The sequence below is a fragment of the Primulina tabacum genome, chromosome 17 (genome assembly GCF_025594145.1).
Source record: "Primulina tabacum isolate GXHZ01 chromosome 17, ASM2559414v2, whole genome shotgun sequence".
Taxonomy (NCBI): Eukaryota; Viridiplantae; Streptophyta; class Magnoliopsida; order Lamiales; family Gesneriaceae; genus Primulina; species Primulina tabacum.
Window position 1 is genome coordinate 31,382,557 of NC_134566.1, and position 22,702 is coordinate 31,405,258.

At 32.0% G+C, this 22,702-nt stretch overlaps 3 protein-coding genes across 3 annotated transcripts; 1 reads left to right on the forward strand and 2 right to left on the reverse strand.

Annotated features, from left to right (window-relative positions):
• Positions 1 to 115: 115 nt before the first annotated feature.
• LOC142530696 (uncharacterized) lies at positions 116 to 8,200 on the reverse strand. Its single transcript, XM_075636512.1, has 2 exons — positions 6,295 to 8,200; positions 116 to 2,307 (listed from the first exon to the last, which is right to left on the reverse strand). Exons 1-2 carry the CDS (start codon positions 8,099 to 8,101, stop codon positions 452 to 454), a joined length of 3,663 nt encoding a protein of 1,220 aa, XP_075492627.1. The 5' UTR covers positions 8,102 to 8,200; the 3' UTR covers positions 116 to 451.
• A 186-nt stretch (positions 8,201 to 8,386) lies between these two features.
• On the forward strand, positions 8,387 to 12,370 carry LOC142530986 (uncharacterized). Its single transcript, XM_075636947.1, has 5 exons — positions 8,387 to 8,791; positions 9,800 to 9,969; positions 10,849 to 10,918; positions 11,761 to 11,830; positions 12,036 to 12,370. Exons 1-5 carry the CDS (start codon positions 8,470 to 8,472, stop codon positions 12,154 to 12,156), a joined length of 753 nt encoding a protein of 250 aa, XP_075493062.1. The 5' UTR covers positions 8,387 to 8,469; the 3' UTR covers positions 12,157 to 12,370.
• A 7,421-nt stretch (positions 12,371 to 19,791) lies between these two features.
• On the reverse strand, positions 19,792 to 21,747 carry LOC142530981 (putative ribosome biogenesis protein C306.07c). Its single transcript, XM_075636940.1, has one exon. It carries the CDS (start codon positions 21,472 to 21,474, stop codon positions 20,110 to 20,112), a length of 1,365 nt encoding a protein of 454 aa, XP_075493055.1. The 5' UTR covers positions 21,475 to 21,747; the 3' UTR covers positions 19,792 to 20,109.
• Positions 21,748 to 22,702: the final 955 nt, after the last annotated feature.

A 22,702-nucleotide genomic window follows, 5' to 3' on the forward strand; every position in this document is an offset into this window, starting at 1 on the left:
TCAGCTACTCTCAGTACACTAAATGAAGAAGCGTACTAACAAAACAAGTATTAACAAAACACGACTTATGCTATATATTCAACAAACATTACGTAAGAACATTCCAGGAAGAGAATAAAAAATAAAGTGCTACAATTTATTTCACCTGGACAACATGTGATTACATGCACCCAAGCGTGTTTTCTCATCAGATCGTTGCATAATTTTCTGAATTGGAATAGAAGAAAATAACATGATAGATATACATGTAATGCAAATCTGATAGCAGATAGAGTTCTCATATCTAACAAATATTGGCATTCAATCAATTGATGAAACTTGATTCAAAAGTTCAAAATCAGATACCAGCAGCAGGTCCAACAGTCCTTCCCTGACTTTATCCATTCACCAATTAATATGCGTGTCCCCTGAATTCAATACACATGCTTCTTTACATCTTCCACTTCGCATGCTAGTGTTTGTTTGGAAATTGAGGAATCAAATTGAGAAACTCCGAATAATTTTTCTCCTTTGATAATAAGTCCACAACTATAGATGTAGTGTATGCATCTGGTAAAAGATTCTTATTTGCCATTTTTTTGAGAAGCTTCACCACGGTGGCTGCATCATTATTCTCACAGAATCCTCGCATAAGTGTATTGAAGGAGGTTACGTCCGGATCACAACCATTCTTTTCCATCTCCAGAAACAAATTATTTGCCTTTTCCAGATGGCCATCCATACAAAACCCATGAATCATTATGGAATATGTAAAATAATCCGGCTTCATACCCAATTGACTGAATCTCTCAAACAACTCAAGAGCGGACTCAAGCTTATTTGCTTTGCACAATCCATCAAGTAGACAATTACAATGTCGAATATTAAGATTATAGCCAGACTGTTCAAGATTCCTGAACAGCTGTACTGCCTCTCCAAGGCAATTATTCTTGCAAAAACCATCTAATAATATACAATAGGTGGCAGAATCTGATGATAAATCAAACTCTATCAGCTTAGAATAAAGTTCCCGTGCCTCCACAACTTTACCTTCCTGAAAAAGTCCAGTTAACAGAGTGCTAAAAGTAATTGTGGTTGGCTGGTAATTCTTGCTAAGCATTTTGTCGAAAAGTCCCATAGCTTCATTCAGTTTGTGGCACTTGCAATAGCCATTAATCAACACGTTGTAACTACTAACATCCTGTTCAATGCCCTTTACTGCCATAGAATCAAACAACTCTCTTGCGGTATTCATTCTACCTTCCAAACAGTACCCATCCATCAACGTGTTAAATGTTATAACATCAGGCATTTCACCTCTTTGAATCATCAGGTCTACAAACCCATTTGCTTCATCGGATTTCCCCTCTTTGCAAAGTGCATCGATCAACACATTAAATGTAACAACATCGGGACGGATGCCTCGATCCAACATCTCAATAAACAAACTCTTTGCCTGATCCCACTCACCCGTGTTACAGAAACCTTGAATTAACGTGGAATATGCAACCACATCTCCTGAAATTCCTCGTCCCTCCATTTCTAGAAATAACGCTTTACCTTTTTCCACCAATCCCTCTTTACAAAGGCCATCAATAAGACAACAATAATAAATCACATTGGGCTTGAACATTGTTCCATTCCCAAGTTCCTCATGCAAGCTTAGAGCAATCTCTGTGTTTCCACTCTTACATAGCCCATTCATTAAAGTACCCCACGTCTTAACATTAGGATGAAAACCCATTCGAACAATTTTCTTCAACAACTCGACTGCATCACCAATCTTATCTCCCATACACAGCCCTTTAATCAATGAAGTAAAAGTAACAATATCTGGATTATAACCCCTTTTCAAAAGTCCACCCATAACAGAAAAACCAAGGGGAATCATTTTCAGTTCACAATAACAATTAAGCAAAATATTCATCCCAATAAAATCAGGTAATAAATTAGCTTCAACCATTCGATTATACATGCCAATCAAATCTCGATACATCTTGCCTTTAGCAACATTTCCCAATAGCCCGTTGAATGATGAAATTGGTGGCGGGGGCTGCATACGGAGCATGTTATCGAATTTCGTTAGCGTATCATTTATGTTGATTTTCGGGTCTTTTACAATTACAAGAGATCTTTCAGGTGGTTTTTGGGGTATGGTTTTGGATTTTGAAGAGGTGAAATTTGGAAGGTTGGTGAATAGTGATGAAAGGTTGCCATTTTCATAAGGTACGGAGATAATAGCAGTAGCTGTAGAAGCTGCTTCACGAGCTGAACTTCTGGGAACCATTGCTGGCTGTGTGGACTCCGCATTCAGCCAAATCGTTGAAATTACGAATTAAACCCGATTTCGTTTTCGACACATTTAACCCTAAAAAGATGTTGCATTTTCAAGATGAATAAATATATAAAATTCACCAGAATTAAATTTAAAAGTTCCAATTAAATAGATAATATAAACTACACAAAAATTCTAAACTAGTTAATATTTTTTATAAAAAAAATATTTTTTGTATGTTTATTTGAAATATATTTTAAAAAATAATTATTTCTAGGGTAAATTCAACTAAAATACCTCTGTACATGTTTCACTTAAAATTCAGTATATGCTTTTTGATTTGCTACCTGACTACAAGCCACATATAACTATATTTATTAATAAAAATCTTCCCCAACAAATATACATGTTTTTTGCCATACATTCGTGATTCTTCCCCTAAAAATATACCAGTTTTTTTTACCACATATACCTGTTTTTGACCATACAATACTCAAATTAGGTTATTTGACGATTAAAAAAATATAAATTGAAGTTAATATTGAGTAGCTTTTAACAGTGCAATTTGTGAAGTAAAAATATGATACCTAAATTGGTACAAAATGTACTTAATTCGATACCACATTTATATGTTTCGACCCTCCAATACTCAATTCGATTATTTGCGAATGTCAAAAAATATAGTTTAAAATTAATATTGAATGGTTTTTTATGTATCAATTCGTGAAGTAAAAATATCACACCTAAATTGTTATAAAAGTGTCTAATTTGAAACCAAATATACATGTTTTTTATCCTACAATACTCAAATTCGTTTATTTGGAGATTACAAAAACATATTTTGAAGTTAATATTGAGCGGTTTTTATGGTACAATTCGTGAAGTAAAAATATGATACCTAAATTGGTACAAAAAGTACCTAATTCGTTATCACATATACCTGTTTTTGACCCTAGAATACTCAAATTCGATTATTTGAGAACGCCGAAAAATATATTTTAAAGTTGATATTTTATTGGCATTTGATAGTGTAATTCATGAAATAAAAATATTATACCTAAATTGGTACAAAAAGTACCAAAATCGAAATCACATATACTTGTTTTTTGACCCTACAATACTCAAATTCGATTATTTGGGGATGTCAAAAATATAGTTTGAAGTTAATATTGATTGGATTTTGATGGTGCAATCTGTGAAGTAAAAATATGATACCTAAGTTGATAAAAAATGTACTTAATTTGATACCACATATACATGTTTTTACTTTACAATACTCAATTTTTTATATTGATAAATGTCAAAAAAATATGGTTTGAAGTTAATATTGAATGGATTTTGATGGTGTAATTCGTGAAGTAAAAATACGCTACTTAAACTGGTAAAAAAAGTACCTAATTTGATACCACAAATACCTGTTTTTAATACTCAAATTCGAGAGCACATATACTTATTGATATTCATTAAAGTAATAAGGAGATGCCTAATTTGATGTTATACTTATTAGTATTCATCTATAATAGTTATTGGTAATTATTCGTTATTCTTATCAATAATTTTCGAGTAGACTTATAAATATTTATTTATTATTAGATATGATTATTTATGGAGTAAAATCAAGTATTTGTAGACTCGAATTAGATATTATTTGTATCAATTTAGGTATCACATTTTAACATAATGACATCATTAAAAGTCACACAATATTACTTGAAAATATATTTTTTGACATCCCAAAATAATCAAAATCGAGTCTTAGAAGGATAAAATCAAGTATATGTGGAATCAAATTAGGTACTAATTATATCAATTTAGGTATCATATTTTTTATTCATGAATCTAATCATCAAAGGCCACGCAATACTAACTTCAAACTATATATTTTGACATCATCAAATAATCGAATTTGAGTCTTTAAATGGTAAAATCAAGTACTTGTGGACTCGAATTATGTATTTTTTTTGTATTAATTTAGGTATCACATTTTTACTTTGTGAATGTCATCATCAAATGCCACTCAATATTAATTTCAAACTATATTTTGACATCCCCAAATAAGTGGATATGAGTATTTAGGGAATAAAATAAAATATTTGTAGACTCGAATTAGATACTCTTTGTATCAGTTTAGGTATCACATTTTAACTTTACAAATAACATCATCAAAAGTCACTCCGTATTACTTGAAACTCCAATATTTTTTTACATATTTGGAGTATTCAAATAACCAAATAAAAGATCTGACACCCCAAAATAGGTACATTATCGGTCAAAATAAATATTTTTTCTTATTTCATGATGAGTGCGAAATTGTGTTTTTTCAAAAATTAAATAACGTGAATAAGTCATCTTAATGCATTTTCAATGAAAAGACCAACAATGACTGAATTTGTGGTGATCGCTCGAAGATCCAGTATTTTCTTACAATTTTGAAATATTCAAATAGCCAAACCAAGTATCTGGAACACCAACATATGTATTTTTTGGTCGAAATAATTACTATTTCTTATTTTCATGATGAGTGAGGAACTATGTTTTTTTTTTAAAAAAATATAGATGACATTAATAAGTCATCTTAATGCATTTTCAATGAAAAGACCATCAATGATTGAATTTATGATAATCATCAAAGATCCAATATTTTTTTTACCATTTGGAGTATTCAAATATCCAAATTAAGTATCTGGAACTCCAAAATAGGTATTTTATAGGTACAAGTAAGTACTTACACTTATTTCATTATAAGTAAGGAACTATGTTTTTAAAAAAATTTAATGAGATGAATAATTCATCCTAATGTATTTTTCATGAAAGACCAACAATGATTGAATTTATGACAATTGCTCCATGAAAGACCAACAATGAAAGGCCATCAAATTAAGTACTGAGATCATTCATAATATTTATTGGTGATCATTCATCCATAATACTTATTGGTGATTCATCATACTTATGATTATTCAATTATAATAATCATTAATATTCATTCAAAATACTTGTTGATATTCGTTAAATAACATGCGAACACTTGATTTGATATCATCCTTATTAGTATTAATCCATAATAGTTATTGATTATATTCATCCATAATAGTGATTGATTATAATTCATTATAATTATCAGTATTCTTTCATTATACTTATGATTATTCATGTATATAATCATTATTATTCATTCACAATATTTGTTCATATTCACAAAATAACAAAGGAATACTTAATTTGATATCATATTTATTAGAGTTGATTTTTTTGGTGGCATCTGTGAAGTTAAAATATGATATCTAAATTGGTACTTAAAATACCTAATTCAGTCAATATGTACTTGATTTGGCCTCATAATTACCTATTCAAGCTAATAAGTACTTGATTTAGAATCATAAATATTCTTATTTCATTATTTGGGGATGTAAAAAAAATATATTACGAAGTTAATGATGTTGTAAAAAGCCATCAGTTCTCCCCAAGTAAATCCATCTGTCGATCAATTTCACCCTTTTCTGGCTTCAAAAAAGACGATTCAAGGTCAAGCTCAGCAGTGTAAGTCATTTATGCATTAATCATGAAACTATTATGTTCAGTCGTAGTTTCATGTACATTGTGGCTTGTTGTGGTTTCTTACATTTACGAATGCACTCTTGCATCATTTTTCTTAGAATGATTAAAAAAGTACTCTTATGTTCAGTGGAAGAGGATAAAAAATAAAGTGCTACAATTTATTTCACCTGGACAACATGTGATTACATGCACCCAAGCGTGTTTTCTCATCAGATCGTTGCATAAAATTTCTGAATTGGAATAGAAGAAAATAACATGATTGATATACATGTAATGCAAATCTTATAGCAGAGAGAGTTCTCATATCTAACAAATATTGGCATTCAATCAATTGATGAAACTTGATTCAAAATATCAAAATCAGAGACCAGCAGAAGGTCCAACAGTCCTGCCCTAACTTTATCCATTCACCAATTAATATGCGTGTCCCCTGTATTCAATACACATGCTTCGTTACATCTTCCACTTCGCATGCTAGTGTTAGTTGGGAAATTGAGGAATCAAATTGAGAAATTCCGAATAATTTTTCTCCTTTGATAATAAGTCCACAACTATAGATGTAGTGTATTCATCTGGTAAAAGATTCTTATTTGCCATTTTTTTGAGAAGCTTCACCACGGTGGCTGCATCATTATTCTCACAGAATCCTCGCATAAGTGTATTGAAGGAGGTTACGTCCGGATCACAACCATTCTTTTCCATCTCCAGAAACAAATTATTTGCTTTTTCCAGATGGCCATCCATACAAAACCCATGAATCATTATGGAATATGTAAAAGAATCCGGCTTCATGCCCAATTGACTGAATCTCTCAAACAACTCAAGAGCGGACTCAAGCTTATTTGCTTTGCACAATCCATCAAGTAGACAATTACAATGTCGAATATGAAGATTATAGCCAGACTGTTCAAGATTCCTGAACAGCTGTACTGCCTCTCCAAGGCAATGATTCTTGCAAAAACCATCTAATAATATACAATAGGTGGCAGAATCTGATGATAAATCAAACTCTATCAGCTTAGAATAAAGTTCATGTGCCTCCACAACTTTACCTTCCTGAAAAAGTCCAGTTAACAGAGTGTTAAAAGTAATTATGGTTGGCTGGTAATTCTTGCTAAGCATTTTGTCGAAAAGTCCCATAGCTTCATTCAGTTTGTGGCACTTGCAATAGCCATTAATCAACACGTTGTAAGTACTAACATCCTGTTCAATGCCCTTTACTGCCATAGAATCAAACAACTCTCTTGCGGTATTCATTCTACCTTCCAAACAGTACCCATCCATCAACGTGTTAAATGTTATAACATCAGGCATTTCACCTCTTTGAATCATCAGGTCTAAAAACCCATTTGCTTCATCGGATTTCCCCTCTTTGCAAAGTGCATCGATTAACACATTAAATGTAACAACATTGGGACAGATGCCTCGATCCAACATCTCAATAAACAAACTCTTTGCCTGATCCCACTCACCCGTCTTACAGAAACCTTGAATTAACATGGAATATGCAACCACATCTCCTGAAATTCCTCGTCCCTCCATTTCTAGAAATAACGCTTTACCTTTTTCCACCAATCCCTCTTTACAAAGGCCATCAATAAGACAACAATAATAAATCACATTGGGCTTGAACATTGTTCCATTCCCAAGTTCCTCATGCAAGCTTAGAGCAGTCTCTGTGTTTCCACTCTTACATAGCCCATTCATTAAAGTACCCCACGTCTTAACATTAGGATGAAAACCCATTCGAACAATTTTCTTCAACAACTCGACTGCATCACCAATCTTATCTCCCATACACAGCCCTTTAATCAATGAAGTAAAAGTAACAATATTTGGATTATAACCCTTTTTCAAAAGTCCACCCATAACAGAAAAACCAAGGGGAATCATTTTCAATTCACAGTAACAATTAAGCAAAATATTCATCCCAATAAAATCAGGTGATAAATTAGCTTCAACCATTCGATTATACATGCAAATCAAATCTTGATACATCTTGCCTTTAGCAACATTTCCCAATAGCCCGTTGAATGATGAAATTGGTGGCGGGGGCTGCATACGGAGCAAGTTATCGAATTTCGTTAGCGTACCATTTAAGTTGATTTTCGGGTCTTTTACAATTACAAGAGATCTTTCAGGTGGTTTTTGGGGTATGATTTTGGATTTTGAAGAGGTGAAATTTGGAAGGTTGGTGAATAGTGATGAAAGGTTGCCATTTTCATAAGGTACGGAGATAATAGCAGTAGCTGTAGAAGCTACTTCACGAGCTGAACTTCTGGGAACCATTGCTGGCTGTGTGGACTCCGCATTCAGCCAAATTGTTGAAATTACAAATTAAAATCCGATTTCGTTTTTGACACATAAACCCTAAAAAGATGTTGAATTTTCAAGATGAATAAATATATAAAATTCACCAAAAGTAAATTTAAAAGCTCCAATTACCTAGATAATATAAACTACACAAATTTTATGTTTATTTGATAATTATTTCTAAGTGAAAAAATAAAATAAATTTTTTTAAAAAAAAATTTGATCCAATATATATAATATATATATATATATAGATTCCGATGAGACAAGTGGATGAGATGGGCCAATAAAATAAATAATTTGACTAGGAAGGAACTTGCAAGCGAAAAAACTAGAGCGGAAAAATGGAGGGCGGTGTGGAGGAAAGGAGAATCAACGGAGGAGGAGGAGGAGGAGGAGAGAAGACAATCACGAGCACAGAAGAGATGCGATTGGGAGCATCATCGATGGGTGACTCAATTGATTCTTCTGTTGCGGTTAGCAATCAGATTGAACAAAATCAAAATGGAAGCAGCGACTCGCCGCCATCAAAGAATACTGATTCGGCAAACGCCAGTAACGGGAACAGGGCCAAATCTTGCAAGGGCTGCCTTTATTATTCGTCCCGTTTGAAAGCCGATTCTCGCAACCCTCTGTGTGTGGGTCTCACCCGTTCTCTTCCAAATGGTGAGCCCTAATTATTATTTCATTCGATTTCAGGTGTTTCTGTGATTTCGGATTAGCACGTGTTTGTGGGTTTGTGTTAATCACCCTAAATTTGTTTTTTTCCCCTGGGCCCTATATTGTATTTTTAGTGCTTATTTATTTAGTCTTGTGGTTGTTCTTTCAGTGTTCCTTTCGACAACTTTCTTTTCTGATTTTTGTGATTATCTTGTTTATATTTCACGCCTTTAATGTTTTATATCTAGAAAGGAATATAATTGTAAGTTTGAGATAGACTTTCATCATAGTTGATTACTGCAACATATGAAGTTCGGAGACCTTGGTGCTAGTCACAGATAGGTTCATGTACTCTTGATATTTTATATGTTTAATTTGACTGATAAAGCTGAATTAGTAATTGTGATCCACTTTTCCCAAAGGTGTCAGACCTCGGCTGGGCAAATGTTTTATCTCTTGCACAAATTGTATTCACAGAAAATGGTTGTAGATGCATGATTGTGAGTTGGACTATGCTCGAGTTTCTTAATATCCTGCAGCAGTAGGATACCATAGTTTTTGTGATAGGAGAGAAATCAATGGACATACATTTTGCCTTAAGGTTTAAACGTTTAATAACCATGGCAACTGAATGCCCTTCCTTGGTTTTGGTGTTCCACTACATATTTTCTTGCTTTTTTACCCGTTTCACTCGCTTGTTTATGCTTTTTTTTTATTTTTTTTATTTTCTTTAATCATCGGTTTGACTTGGCATATGGTTTACAGCAATTGGGCTGTATTCTTTACGGGCAGAAAATAATATGTCATAAGAAATGCAATTCAGTAAATTACTAAATGCGTTTCAACTGTACTGCACATCCCATTTTGCTGCTTGTATGTTTTAACCTTGTGAACCTGATGAGTGATGTCTCATCTATTTTCCGTGTTCTTTCAATTGCATGTTTAGATAAGTAGGGGAAAAGCACCCTTTAGCTCAATGTTTCGAGATGATGGTGATTTTGTATTGATGACCAGTGCCCCGATATATGGTTGGACAATCTGAGATGGAAGCTTCCGAAGAGGGTAGGAGCATCACAGATTTTAGATACGGTTGTGTTGGTTATTCTCTTTATGTGGACCAGAAAGAACAAGCCTCCAACGGTCAGGGGATTCGAGCAGAATTACCGGTCTGTGTTGGTCTTGAGGTCAGCATCTCACTTTGTCCTTAATTTATGTGTATCTTTTTGAATTTGTGGTTTGGATTGACAAGATCATTTTAACTATTTGTTTGTGTAGTTTGGTGTTTGATTAAATTTTCTGAGTCGTGTGGAACATTTTACTTGTTCAATAATTTGTTTTATACTATGTTTTTCATTGCATTGACATTTGGAACCTGTTGTTTAACGGTAACAAATTGATTTTAGCAACCTGAAACAAATTATGGTACTCATAGCTGAGCAGGTTTATGATATAAAACGGTCGAGAAATTTGATAAGATCTCTTGGGTCGATAAAGTGTAAAGTTCATATGTTTTTGGCTGTGTGGACTCAATATAGTGGTTGTGGGAATGAAGAAAATTCAATTAGTTTGATGTGAAATTGAGAGCCAAAGGTTGACATATTTGTTTATTGTTCAGGAAATTCTTAGAAGCGAAAAAGATACGAGCTGTGTATGATTTTTCACCGACGTTTAATTTTTTTATTTTTGTATTTGGGCTTTTAGTGGATGGAGATTTCCCAGGCTGGGAAGTTTCATATTTTTACTTGCAATGGTTTGTGGAAAGGCATTTTTCGGTTGTTTTTTTTTTTTTTGAGTCACTTATCATATTTGTTGGGATTACCAAATTGGAGCAATTCAGTGATAATTTAGATATTATAAAATTCATTATGTGGCAATCTCTATCATATACATGTACGTAACATCCAACCACGGGAAAGGTTTATCCATTAATTATGTCTGTTAATGAATGGCATTGATTGGCGAGGGTATATGATAGTAATATTTTGACTCATTATGACTAGATTCACTACTTCGGCCATGGCGTATGATAGTAATCTTGCTGACATAATTAGCCTTGTTTCCAGGTTTTAGTTGATCGAAGAGTTAATACGGCTGAGACTGCATCTGCTCCTACTCATGCTCATGCTAAAGAAGGTGATTGACCTCTATATGCTTGCTTTTACTGAAATGTTTTTTTACGAACTTTGCACCCAATATACAGGCCTTAATAGTTAGAGTATGAGCATTATCCTCTTTGCTAATTTATTTAAGGTGCGGTGACTTTTATATGCCAGGAGTTCCAATTCCACCTGTAAATATCCCAGCTTGACATTAAATGGGGAAAGTGGTGTCGTCATACTTTGACATGAACAAGCTAGAAAGTGATTTAGGTTTATCTACAAATAGAAACAAATTTTGCCAATAAAGTGAGGCAAGAAGAAATTGTATTCTTATTCTCAAGTTCAGGGAATTCAACACTGATTGAACTTAGCTTTTCCCTGAACTTGCATCTTTTGGTGTGTTGCTAACCATCATAAACTGACATCTGTAAATATTTGCTCAAAACTACAAATAAGAAATTAACCATGTAGCTTATATGCTTGGAATCGTAGCAATTTTACAGTTTCAAATACCAATAATAAATTAGTATTAACCTTTTTATGCTAGTACATATAACATATTCGCTTGCTTTCTGCCCATTACAAATCAAAATGGTAATAGCTGGGTGCTGTTGGACGGAGAGAAATTCTCTTATAATTCTATGTGGATTCATGAACTTTGTAACTAAATATATTTCAAGGTTCGCATAGAGGAATAGTGGATATTTATGTTTGTGTCTGCTTTAAGATGTAAGTTTACATCTTTTCGAATTGCACTTGAAAAAAGGGGATAGTGTGCTGTTGAAATCAATGGCTTTTCTTAAGTTAATTTTGATTGGTTTGTGCTATTTGTCACCTCGAGTAAATTCCGAAGTAATTTGGTGTCATTTGCCGCAGATGGTAATGGTTTGCCACAACGTCCATCTCATAAACCAGCTCATTCAACTGGGGATGATTTCTTGAACAGGTATGTCTTTTAATTTCCCGTTTTGGCATCCTAGTGCGCATACTAGATTTAGGCCAAGTACATGGTCTTACATTTTGGCTTTCTTATTCCCCTGCCCGAATGTTTATCTTTGATGCCTTCTAGTCAAGTTTAAAAACGAAGTGACATTTGCAATTGAACATACATCAAATGCGATACAAGCATGTTCTGTTGTTTGTATATGTAGATTTACTCGGAACGCGAACCTTGTTGCAAATGGTGTGGTCAAGAACGCTCGCAAAGTGGGGAACCAAATAAAGCAAAGTCTCGACGACATATTTTATCCCTACCGAAGACGACCAAAGTAACACACTGGTCATAGCTTTACAAAAGAAAAATAAATTATTATGGAGCAGGAAATTAACCTTGATCAATATATTGTATAATTGATGTCAGCATTCTGTTTTCCTCTCCATTTTAAGTTTCTTTTGGGTCCTCTTTCAAATTGAGAATTTCCAGTGAGGCAGACAACATTATGTTATTGTATGTTCCATTTTTATTAAATCGCTTAAATTTTTGTCAGCCATATTCTCAAATATTCATTGCTGCTTTGGTAAATATAAAAGAAGGATATCCTTGTCCCGGTAAAAAAAAAAAAAAAAAATCTAAACAAATTGCACCATTGCCTTGGTTCTTGTTAAAAAATTGACCTCGAACCCGACATTGAGAAAAATGCATGCTACATTTGGATGTATAAAAATATAAAACTCAACAAAAATAATATATCCACTGTAATTTTAAATTTTCATAATTAAATTTTGCTTGATAAATTATAAATTTAATTTATATATTTTAGTATAATAAACTATTGCCGTATATGGATGTGTTATGTAGATAATTGACACTAGTTGGCATGCTTAACTGACCAGTTCGACCTGGAATTGGATCGGAACTGGCCCATTAAACATGAAATTGGAATTGCCCTCCAAATCCATTATTGAATGGATCAGGTCGGTTTTTCACTTATTGAATCAGAACTGGTTATTTTTTTAAAAAAAAAAAAAATGAAAACAACCACAAGATTAAAAAAATAGCTCAGAACTGGCTCGGAACCGGTCTATCCACTGCCGGTTCGGGTAGTGGATCATATTTGTTCCAAGCTAACCGGTTTTGGACCGGTTCTTACCAATTCCGGCAACGGTGGATCATGAATCAGACCAGAACCGGAATCTCGGAACTCTAAAGCACGCCTGGACACTACGATGATGTCGTTGTGGAGCTATCTATGTATTAATTCCTCCACAAGATTTACTTTCAATTGCTTCAAGAAAAGGGAAAAAAATCAAATACCTAATACGCATGGGATGATTAATTAATTAATTATTAGCGTGAATGGTATCTCAACTATATTTCTGGTAAGTTGCATAAATTGATTTTTCTTTTTAATTTTTTTCATAAATAAGTTAATTTGGGTCTATCTATTTCTAGGAATTATACATTTCAAATATTTAATTTCACACTGGTTAAGCTAAGTAAATTATTACAATACTTCTCCCGCGCGATTCTTAGGATATAGTAGAAATATTGTGCGCATCATACATTTTTAATTATCAGTTTCCTTCGGCAGCAATATATATATATATATATATCTTAGTCTCGGACCAAACGATGGCATGCGTAGGTTATATATCTTATTCTTATACTATTATAAATATATGAGTTTGAATTGTGAACTTACTATATTATCCTTTAATTTATTTACAATTTGTTATGTTTATGAGTTTCTTTAAGTAATTTTCTATGTTAATTTAATATGATCATTAATAGTCTACTTAATTCAATCAATATAATTATTAACTTGATTTTACTTTTAAATTTAATTTAATTTAAATATAATTATTAATTTAATTTTACTTTTAAATTTAATTTAATTTACATATTTAAAAAATTAATAATATTACATCTATTTTACTTTTATAAATATATGATTTTCATTTGTAAACTTACTATTTTACCATTTTATTTGTTTTATAAATTGTCATGTTCGTTCTTTAAATTAATTTCTACATTAGTTTTATACATTGACATCAAATTCATAAAAAATTACTATAATAAACTTTAATTATTCATTGACATCAAATTCATAGAAAATTACTATAATAATGTTATAGATTAAAAATTTGTTAATATTCCGAATATTAAGGTAATAATGGTAAGACGAATGTAGATGAGTGAGGTTGAATAAAATTAAATTATTAATAAAATTAAGATCATATAAAACATTTTTTTCTCATTTAAAATAGATATATTTTTAGACTACTTATGTATCAACGTAGATACATGATTGAGAGAAAAAGTTGTATGTAAGTTATTTCAATACAAATACAAATGATTAAGTATTTAATCAATTTCGATATATGATTCTAAAAAATATCTTTAAATAATATATTATCTATTAATAATAATATCTATTAAATATATGACATTCAATTGTGAGCTTACTATTTTATCAATTTTTAGTTTTACAATATTCGTCATATTCATGATGTTATTTAAGTCTTTTTTATATTAGTTTAAAATTATCATTAATAGTGTACTTAACTCAATTAAAATAATTATTATTTTAATTTAATTTTAATTTCTTAAATTTATACAGTGCAGTCAAATTTATGAAAATCTCTACCATGTTAATGATAGATAATAATGGAAGACGAAGGAATATGAGACGGATTGAATAAAAATAAATTATTAATTAATAAATATTAAGTTCATATAAAAATTATTTCTCCCATTTAGAATAGAGATATTTTCAGACTCTTTATGTGTCAACTGAGATACGTGATTGAGAGAAATGTTTGTATGTAACTGATTTGAAACATTGTTTTTAAGCCATTTGGTCAATTTTTTATATATGCTGCTAAATAAATATTATTAAATAATATGATTAATTTGATCATTTAGTGTTCTTACAATGAGATGAGTTTTTTACCCTAGAGTTAACATGTTTTATTGTTATATGTGATTTGTGTTGATTATGTTGTATGAATGTCATATAAAATGTCAATATTTCTAAGAAAATAAAAGCGTTTTCAAAAAGAAAAAATTCTTCATCCAGAAAAAGAAACACATGAAAAACAAAGTGTACACAATTCTCATTATATTTATAATGGTATGAGAATAATTCTAAAGTTTTGTGGACATAATAGATCAATTTTGTAAATTTTTAGTAAATTGAGGCATTGAGCTAATTGCATTTTATTTCATCCAATATCAGTCTCGATATATTCCGATGTGGCTAAGAGGTTGTTTTTATCTTTTTTTAGTCAAAGTGACTAATCAGCTAATTCATAAGATATAAAATGGTAGTATTGAAAACTCCTCGCCAAATACATTCACTTAACCAAATAGTGAAATACAAATATAATTCTACAACATTTCATCAAATTAATTTTGACTATCATAAAATGCTCATGAAATCTAAAAGTTGTATTATTATATGAGATATTGAATAAAACAAATACTTTTATATATATTTGAATGATATCTATTATCTCATTTGCATCTTAATTATGTTATTCATGTCTCTTCTTAAAATTTTTAAAATACAATAATTAATTTTGTATGTCGTTCCACAACATATAAAATATTATAAACAAAATGTAAACTCGATAGAAGAACATTTGTTTTGTTTCAATGAATAATATAATATTATGTTCTAGACACAACAAATGAAATTGAAACTATATTATCCTCATGATATGAGAAACGCAATCATTGTTCCAAAGCTTCTAAAAAAATAACTAACGAGATGACTTTCCATGAATTGTGTCAAATTAAACGAGGAAACAGTTCTAATATATTAATTTGAGTAGATATATTATCCTAATAGCTATATATAAACAGCTAATTTATTAACCTTATAGCTATATGCTAATAATATTGATATTAAATATATAAAATTGATATTACAAATATCACGATGTTTGAAGAAATTATAACATCATTCATTGATTATGTTGTTGAAGGATATATAGGTTATACATACTTTTACTCACAAGTGAAAATCTATAACGACTAAAAGAATTTTTTCTTAGGAATTACAGTTGATGATTGTCATAAACTGAAAAATCATTCAAAAAATAAATAAATAAATAGTCGAAATATAAGACTACCGGATAAAAATAATGTAGAAAACTGAAAAAATGTCGTGATAGAGAAACAAACTACAAGCATGTCAAATCTCCGATGAGGAATTCTAAATAACATAATAAGTGTTAAAGATTATCATATACTTGTTGAGTATACCAAAATAATTATACGCATATTATAAAAATTACGACAAGAGTTGTTGAGTTATCAAAATCAACCAAGAAGCATATTGAAAAATGTGTTATGTGGATAAGATAACTTTTCTGATTCATATACCGTCTATGATCATGATTTTTATTTTTTGTAATTTGATTTGTTTCAATTGATAAATACTACTATCCTTATTTTAATTCATTTAAATATTATCAAAATTTCATTCATATATTTTCAGCAGTTTAGTTGTTCACGTGCAACGCACGTGCACTTTTCTAGTATTAACTATATATATAACAAGCAAGAACGTGCAGTTGGGACAAAAATTCACACACAAGCTACTAGTTCTTGTCAAGAAATCCATCATTTTTGCTGCTATATATATATATCTATGTATGTTTAATGATTTTGTTCGAGCTGTTAAGGTGGGGAATACCTGTCACGTTAAAAAAAAACATATAGATATGTGCTCGAAACATCCCACTTTTGAGCCAACTCAATCATGAAAGACCGGAGTCCATAAGAGTCATATTTGAAATTCAAGAAATAGAAGATTATCCGTTTAAGAGAACAAGAATAATTCAATCACATACAAGACTAAAAAGTTGAAAGGAAGATGAAACATACACTGTGATGGTTTCCATCCATGCTTGAGGAGCCCATTTTGGTTTCACTATGTGTACTTTCAATCAATATTCTTCCTTTTCTTCTTCGTCTTCTTCTTTCATGTCCTCCGCTTCCTCCTCCTCATCTTAATCTTTCTCTCCTTTTGCCTCTCCCTTTTCTCCTTCTGGCTCAGCTTCTTCTGATTCAACGAAGTACCATTCATCCCTGTTGACCATATCGTCCTTATCCTGATCAATTCTAGAATTCAAATTTTAATATGTATCACATATTAAATTATACTTATTTGTTCTATATGTTGTATCAATCGACATGACATCACCAAAATATTCACGATCAACCTCGCATCTATAGTCCCTAAAGAAAAGTTCATCAACCTATCATCATCATCCAATTGAACATTCCAGTAAAAATAATTCTCCTTATTCGTCTTATTTATAAAATATTGAATAAGTGCATTGGCATCTTCATTCTCAACTTTGGTATGTTTTCTCAACCGACTCATATGGTCATATGCATCCTTTCTAATAAAACCTAAATTCTGTGGCCCACATGTTTCATTTTCCATAAAAGAGACAACATTAGAAACAGATATTCCAGCATTTACCATAGAATCTAGAGTAGACTTTTTTGCATGTGATATATTGCGTGCCGATCTTAGCAAGTGAGTTTGATCAGCTGCAAACATATCATGGTTATGCACTTCAAAAAATCTACTCACCCGCCATTCACACCATTTTTCTCTTGTAATCTTCAATTTGGCTTTACATTGTGTTCTAATTACCGGTTTTTGATAAATTGGAATCTTTTTACTAGAACATTTCTCATCTTTCAAACATTCACATGATTTGATTGAAGTTCATTGGTATGAGAAAAATATCGTTGATCACCCTTCCTCACACTAAATCCCTTAGCATTCACATATTGACAATACAACAAATAAGCATCTTCAACGCTGTTCACAACCTGCTCCACTTCCAATTTACTCTCCAAAACATGGACAAAAGATTTTTCATTTTGTACCTCAACATTTTCAGCTTCTTCATTGTTGTAGTCTCCTTCCACCTCTTCATGTGACAGTTACTTGTAATCTTCTATTTTCAAGCTAACAAAACAACTGGATCAATTAAAATAAAACAAATTAGATGAATGTACACAATTTGATATTTGCCACATTCAAATATGAGAAATCAATTTGGGAATAAAAAATAAAGGAGCAATGTACACAATTTGATATATGCCACATTCAAGTATGTCTAGTGTCAACTATTGCTCCTGTCTCGAAGGGCTATTCTAGCAGTCATTTATTTATTTATGTATTTTAACTCTTATCATGCTTCCTGCATGAAAATAAGACAATTATTCTTCAAGTGTACTTGAAAATATTACAGAAAAATGCACGATTTTTTCTATTTTTTTAAAAAAGATTCATCACAATGTTACATCTTCCACTCTTTTAACAGTCACAAAGACATTGAATTGAATTTGCATTGCTTTTTATTTTTGTCTCACTCCCTATTTATTAGTTCTGGTTGTTTATTGATTCAATCTATTAGATAGAATGATAGTGCTTCTTAATCTTAATTCAAATCAACTAACATCAACACGAGAAAAGGGCAGATTCTATTTTAATAGATTGGTTGGTCTGTTGCGAATGTTTCCATTCTTCCCAACCGCCCATTCAACTATTTTTTAATAAATAAAATTTTACACATTTATACGGAAGCCTAAAAGAATTAACTTTGCTCACAGTGCCTCATCAATTCATTTCTATATGTTCGGGGTTCAGACGAGTGAGTACGATCGTGAACAAGAATCTGAGATGGGCTAAAATGTCGAGAGAGGTAATTAAGCTGGGCAGTTCGATTTGGATGGCGTGGAACCGTGGTAGAGGAAACCCGTTGCTTACTTTTTGACAAAGAAATTGGAGGAGGAAACCCATTGCTTAATGATCGAAACTTGAAGCTCGAAGCTTTATACGAACCTTTACTTCACTTTGCAAGAATAATAAACACATACACTACATCACAAAACAATGGGTATTTTCATGTTCTGCAAATTTTACAAGCAAAATAGAACACATAATATTGTTCACTGCAAATTTTACAAGCAAAATCAGGGTAAGAACATATACATGCAACAGTATCGCTGTACCACAGCATTTCGTCCCTTTTCGATTTTATCCAGTTTTGAGTTTTCATCACAAGAAAGAAGTTTGAAGTCCCAATACATTCATCCTCAGCAAGATCATATTCATTAAAGATGATAAGAGGAATCTATAAATGAAATGTGTTTTCAATATAAGAAAGGAAACTTACTCAACCAAGCAAGATCCCCCTTTACAAAATGTTCTTCTCACCTGGCATTGCACCGTCACTAGAGAGAATTCATTCTATTTCATTTATTGCCCTCTTATCTTATTTTTCATACAGAAAGAAACGCCTTTGTGGAGAGAGACACCCAGTAAGAAGGGCCTTTCTAGAATATGAGTTGTGCGTTAAGGTTTGATCCGAAAGACTGAAATAACATTTTACTAGGGCCTACAAACAAGTTATGAAAGACTACTTATCTGCCTGAAGCTCTTTGGTCTCGCTTGCAAGCATTCTCCACGGAGTATAATTGTATCAATCCTCTAAAAAAACAAAAATCAAGTCCATAGCTATAGTCACCGGTTCCAACCTGGATTTGAGAACCACAACAGAAACCCATTCTTCTGTCTGCCTTAATTTACTCACATTATTGACAACCATTTGATTGTGTGAAACGTAATCTATTAAGAACTCACATGATAGTTAATTTAGCACTTAATATGAATAACAAGTAAAAGGAAAACATACTAACAGTTTGAACACTTTATCAAGCAACCCACTGCAAGTTCTTCTATACACAAACAACACATTAAATTAAAAAAGTAACTCTAGATTATGGCGGAGAACTGGAGATAGTAAAATTACTTCAATCTGAATTTTATGGCCCAAACTGTTTTCTATTCTCCCTGTACAAGTGTTATCGATTATGCAAAAGAATGGAAGCATATATATTAGTAAAAGTTAACAAGGGCATAAAAATCCAATACATACCCAGCCAAAACCAGAAACTAAATTCAAAAATCAAACTCCCACTGTCTACATTGTATAAAGTTTGGTTTTTATCAGACTAAAAGCTCAAGATGACATGATAGCATAATTCTAATAATAAAACAACACTTGAAGAGAACAAACAAAATATTAGTGCCAGCTTCGTGGCAAAAATATATGACCCAGCATAAACAAAGTTCAAAAGAGACTCCAAATTCTTCAGCAGTAGATCCTTAACCATTCAGCATAAAAGCCAAAGCAAATTCTGCATCTAACTTGATCATTCTGCTGAGGCACCTTTCTTTGGTTTCACATCCTTCACCTTTGCAATCCTTCCACTTGTTTTCCATAATGCTCCATATTTTTCTTTCCCTTATTTCCACCGGACTTCTCTAAACCTGTTAACCTATCTTCCTTTGACTTCCTACCCTCCACCTTCTCTGCTTTAGCCTTTTTCTTCGACCACATTTTCCCATTCAACTCATCCAAAACTCCTCTCTTCAAAGTTTCCCTCTTGTTCCTTTTATTCCCCATATTTTCTCGAATTGTTATATCATCATCCTCAATAACATTTGTCTCTTCATTACCATCGGCATCACTTTCGTTCATCAAAATTCCTTCCTTCTTCTGTCCCGCAAATTCATCATTATCCTCACTCCCCACTGGCTCCATATCATCTTTATCATCAGCCCTCTCCATAACATCGCCAACATCCATATATTGAAGCTCATGAATTCTCCCAGTCTTCTTCTTCTTCTTCCCACTATTACCATCCTTGATCCCAATCATTTCCTTAGACTCGGCGGCATTATCACTCAATTTCACTAGCCCGGCTCCCTTCTCATTTTTCGCACCCTCTATTTTCAACTTGAGGTCTGGCAAAGCTTGATAAATCGGCAGCGCCACAGAGTCATAGAACTTCAGGTGCAGACTCCTCACACCATTCCACTTCTTTGGCACCTTCTCAATAGCCCCCACAATCGCATCAAACACATTATCCACAACTTCATCCTTTTCCATCGACACTTTTCCGACCTTCACCACACAACATGTCCCGGTCCTCATGTACAGTAACGCACTTCCCAAAGCACTCTCCACTTGAAACTTCAAATTTTTCTTGCTCAAATCCACCCCCAAAGGCAGCTTCTTTTTCTTGAAAAAATCCTTACCTATCAACTTGGGCAGCAAGTGAACAATCCTTTTGTCCACCAAGAATAAGTCGTAGCTATCACAGAGCTTCCTTTTTGCTTCAAAAGGCTTGTAATTTGTCTTCAGTTTGGAAATCTTAAGAACTTTCGAGATGGGAATGTTCTGTGATTTCACAAGTTTCTTAATGTCTTCAGAAATAGGAGTCAGTGATTGAGCCCTGTCGTCTATGATCAAGCAAATCTGCGATGAAAGGTCCAAGAAGGGGTGAGGAAGCGATATTCGAAACGGTTTGGTACGCGATTTTGACGGAATTTTATTGAGGGTGAGGTTCAGGTAGACGTAGTCGTCATGGGGGAAAAGCTGCAGCTTTTGGCTGGAAGATTGTTTGGACTTGTACTTCAAAAGAGCGCTAACAGCCCTCTCAATCGTTGACTTGTTAACTCTAGATGCATCCCCGGCTGGTTGTTGAGCGACGGAAGCCATTTGACAAATACTAAAATAATATTTAAATTGTTTAGAAGAAGAGAATATCATTCAATACTTCTTCAACGAACTTGGTTGAAAACTTCACCATCCCTTCTGCGCTTATAGACTGCTGCTTCCTTGCAAAGTTTAACTACATCAAATATAATTGGAAGATATATTAATTTTGAGCTTTAAATTTTTTACCAATATAAATTTCATGCTTTCAAGATGTATTTACTGCGTCATTTTGGGAACTTGAGATTTTGCAGGATCTCGTGGGATTTCAATCAACAAAGATAAAATTTTTATGCGATTTCAATTTAGATTTTTTTTTAAAAAAAATTTATCATATCATAGAGATTTTAATGGAAATATTACGTTTTTGCTCTTACTTTACATATTTTTCAATTTGATCATCTTATAAGTCGGTTTGTTGTGAATAGTAAGAAAATTATTATTAATTAATAAATAAAAAACGTTTGTTCATCTTCCCTAAAAAGTTTCGATAATAAAATATTTGTTATTTTTAGGTTTTATCATATGGTATAGATTTTAAATGACTGAATTATTTTTTTTTTGTTTTGTTTTAATTTCTTCAAGTCAAGATATATGTGTTTGTTCTTTGAACAATTTTTTCTAGTCAAAGTCGTTTAATTTTATTTGTACGTGTGAGAAGATAGAACTCGAACTAAGGCGTGTGCCGTCTCCCAAAGAAAAAGGGACGTTATTTTCTATTTGGGTTTTCAAAAATATTGAAACACGTATTTCTAATTTATCTAAAAATTTAAATTATTTTAATAAATTTCAAAAATTATCAAATATATAAAAAAAAATTAATTTTTATGTCAAATTTAATATACTATCATCACGGAATACTAATTATTATTATTAATCAGGAATGACTTTATGTTTACTAAAAGTCTCGGTGACTCAACCCATTATCAACAAAGAGGAACAAAATTCTTTACGTATCAATGATTTTTTAAAAGTTATACATTTTGTTCCATTTTTTTAAAAAAAATCCCTTGTCTACCATTTCTCCAATTAATTTGGTTTGTATTTATGAAAAACAATATATTCGGGTGTCACAAAATACAAAAACTTGTGAGTGACGGTGTCATGGTTTATATTTTGTGAGACGGATCTCTTATTTGGATCATCCATGAAACAATATTATTTTTTATGTTAATATTATTAATTTTTATTGTGAATATCGGTATGGTTGACTCGTCTCATAGATAAAGATTCGTAGGGACCGTCTCACAAAACACCTACTCGTCACAAAATACAAGCCGGC

Excerpts from the sequence above, each read along its gene's own strand:
- LOC142530986 (XM_075636947.1), top strand. The coding sequence starts at position 8,470 with ATGGAGGGCGGTGTGGAGGAAAGGAGAATCAACGGAGGAGGAGGAGGA. Across the intron at positions 8,792-9,799 it reads CACCCGTTCTCTTCCAAATG|TGCCCCGATATATGGTTGGA; the intron begins GTGAGCCCTAAT and ends ATTGATGACCAG. Across the intron at positions 11,831-12,035 it reads GGGGATGATTTCTTGAACAG|ATTTACTCGGAACGCGAACC; the intron begins GTATGTCTTTTA and ends TTGTATATGTAG.
- LOC142530981 (XM_075636940.1), bottom strand. The coding sequence starts at position 21,474 with ATGATATTCTCTTCTTCTAAACAATTTAAATATTATTTTAGTATTTGT.
- LOC142530696 (XM_075636512.1), bottom strand. The coding sequence starts at position 8,101 with ATGGTTCCCAGAAGTTCAGCTCGTGAAGTAGCTTCTACAGCTACTGCT. Across the intron at positions 2,308-6,294 it reads GATTCCTCAATTTCCCAACT|TTTCAACGATTTGGCTGAAT; the intron begins AACACTAGCATG and ends TTTAATTCGTAA.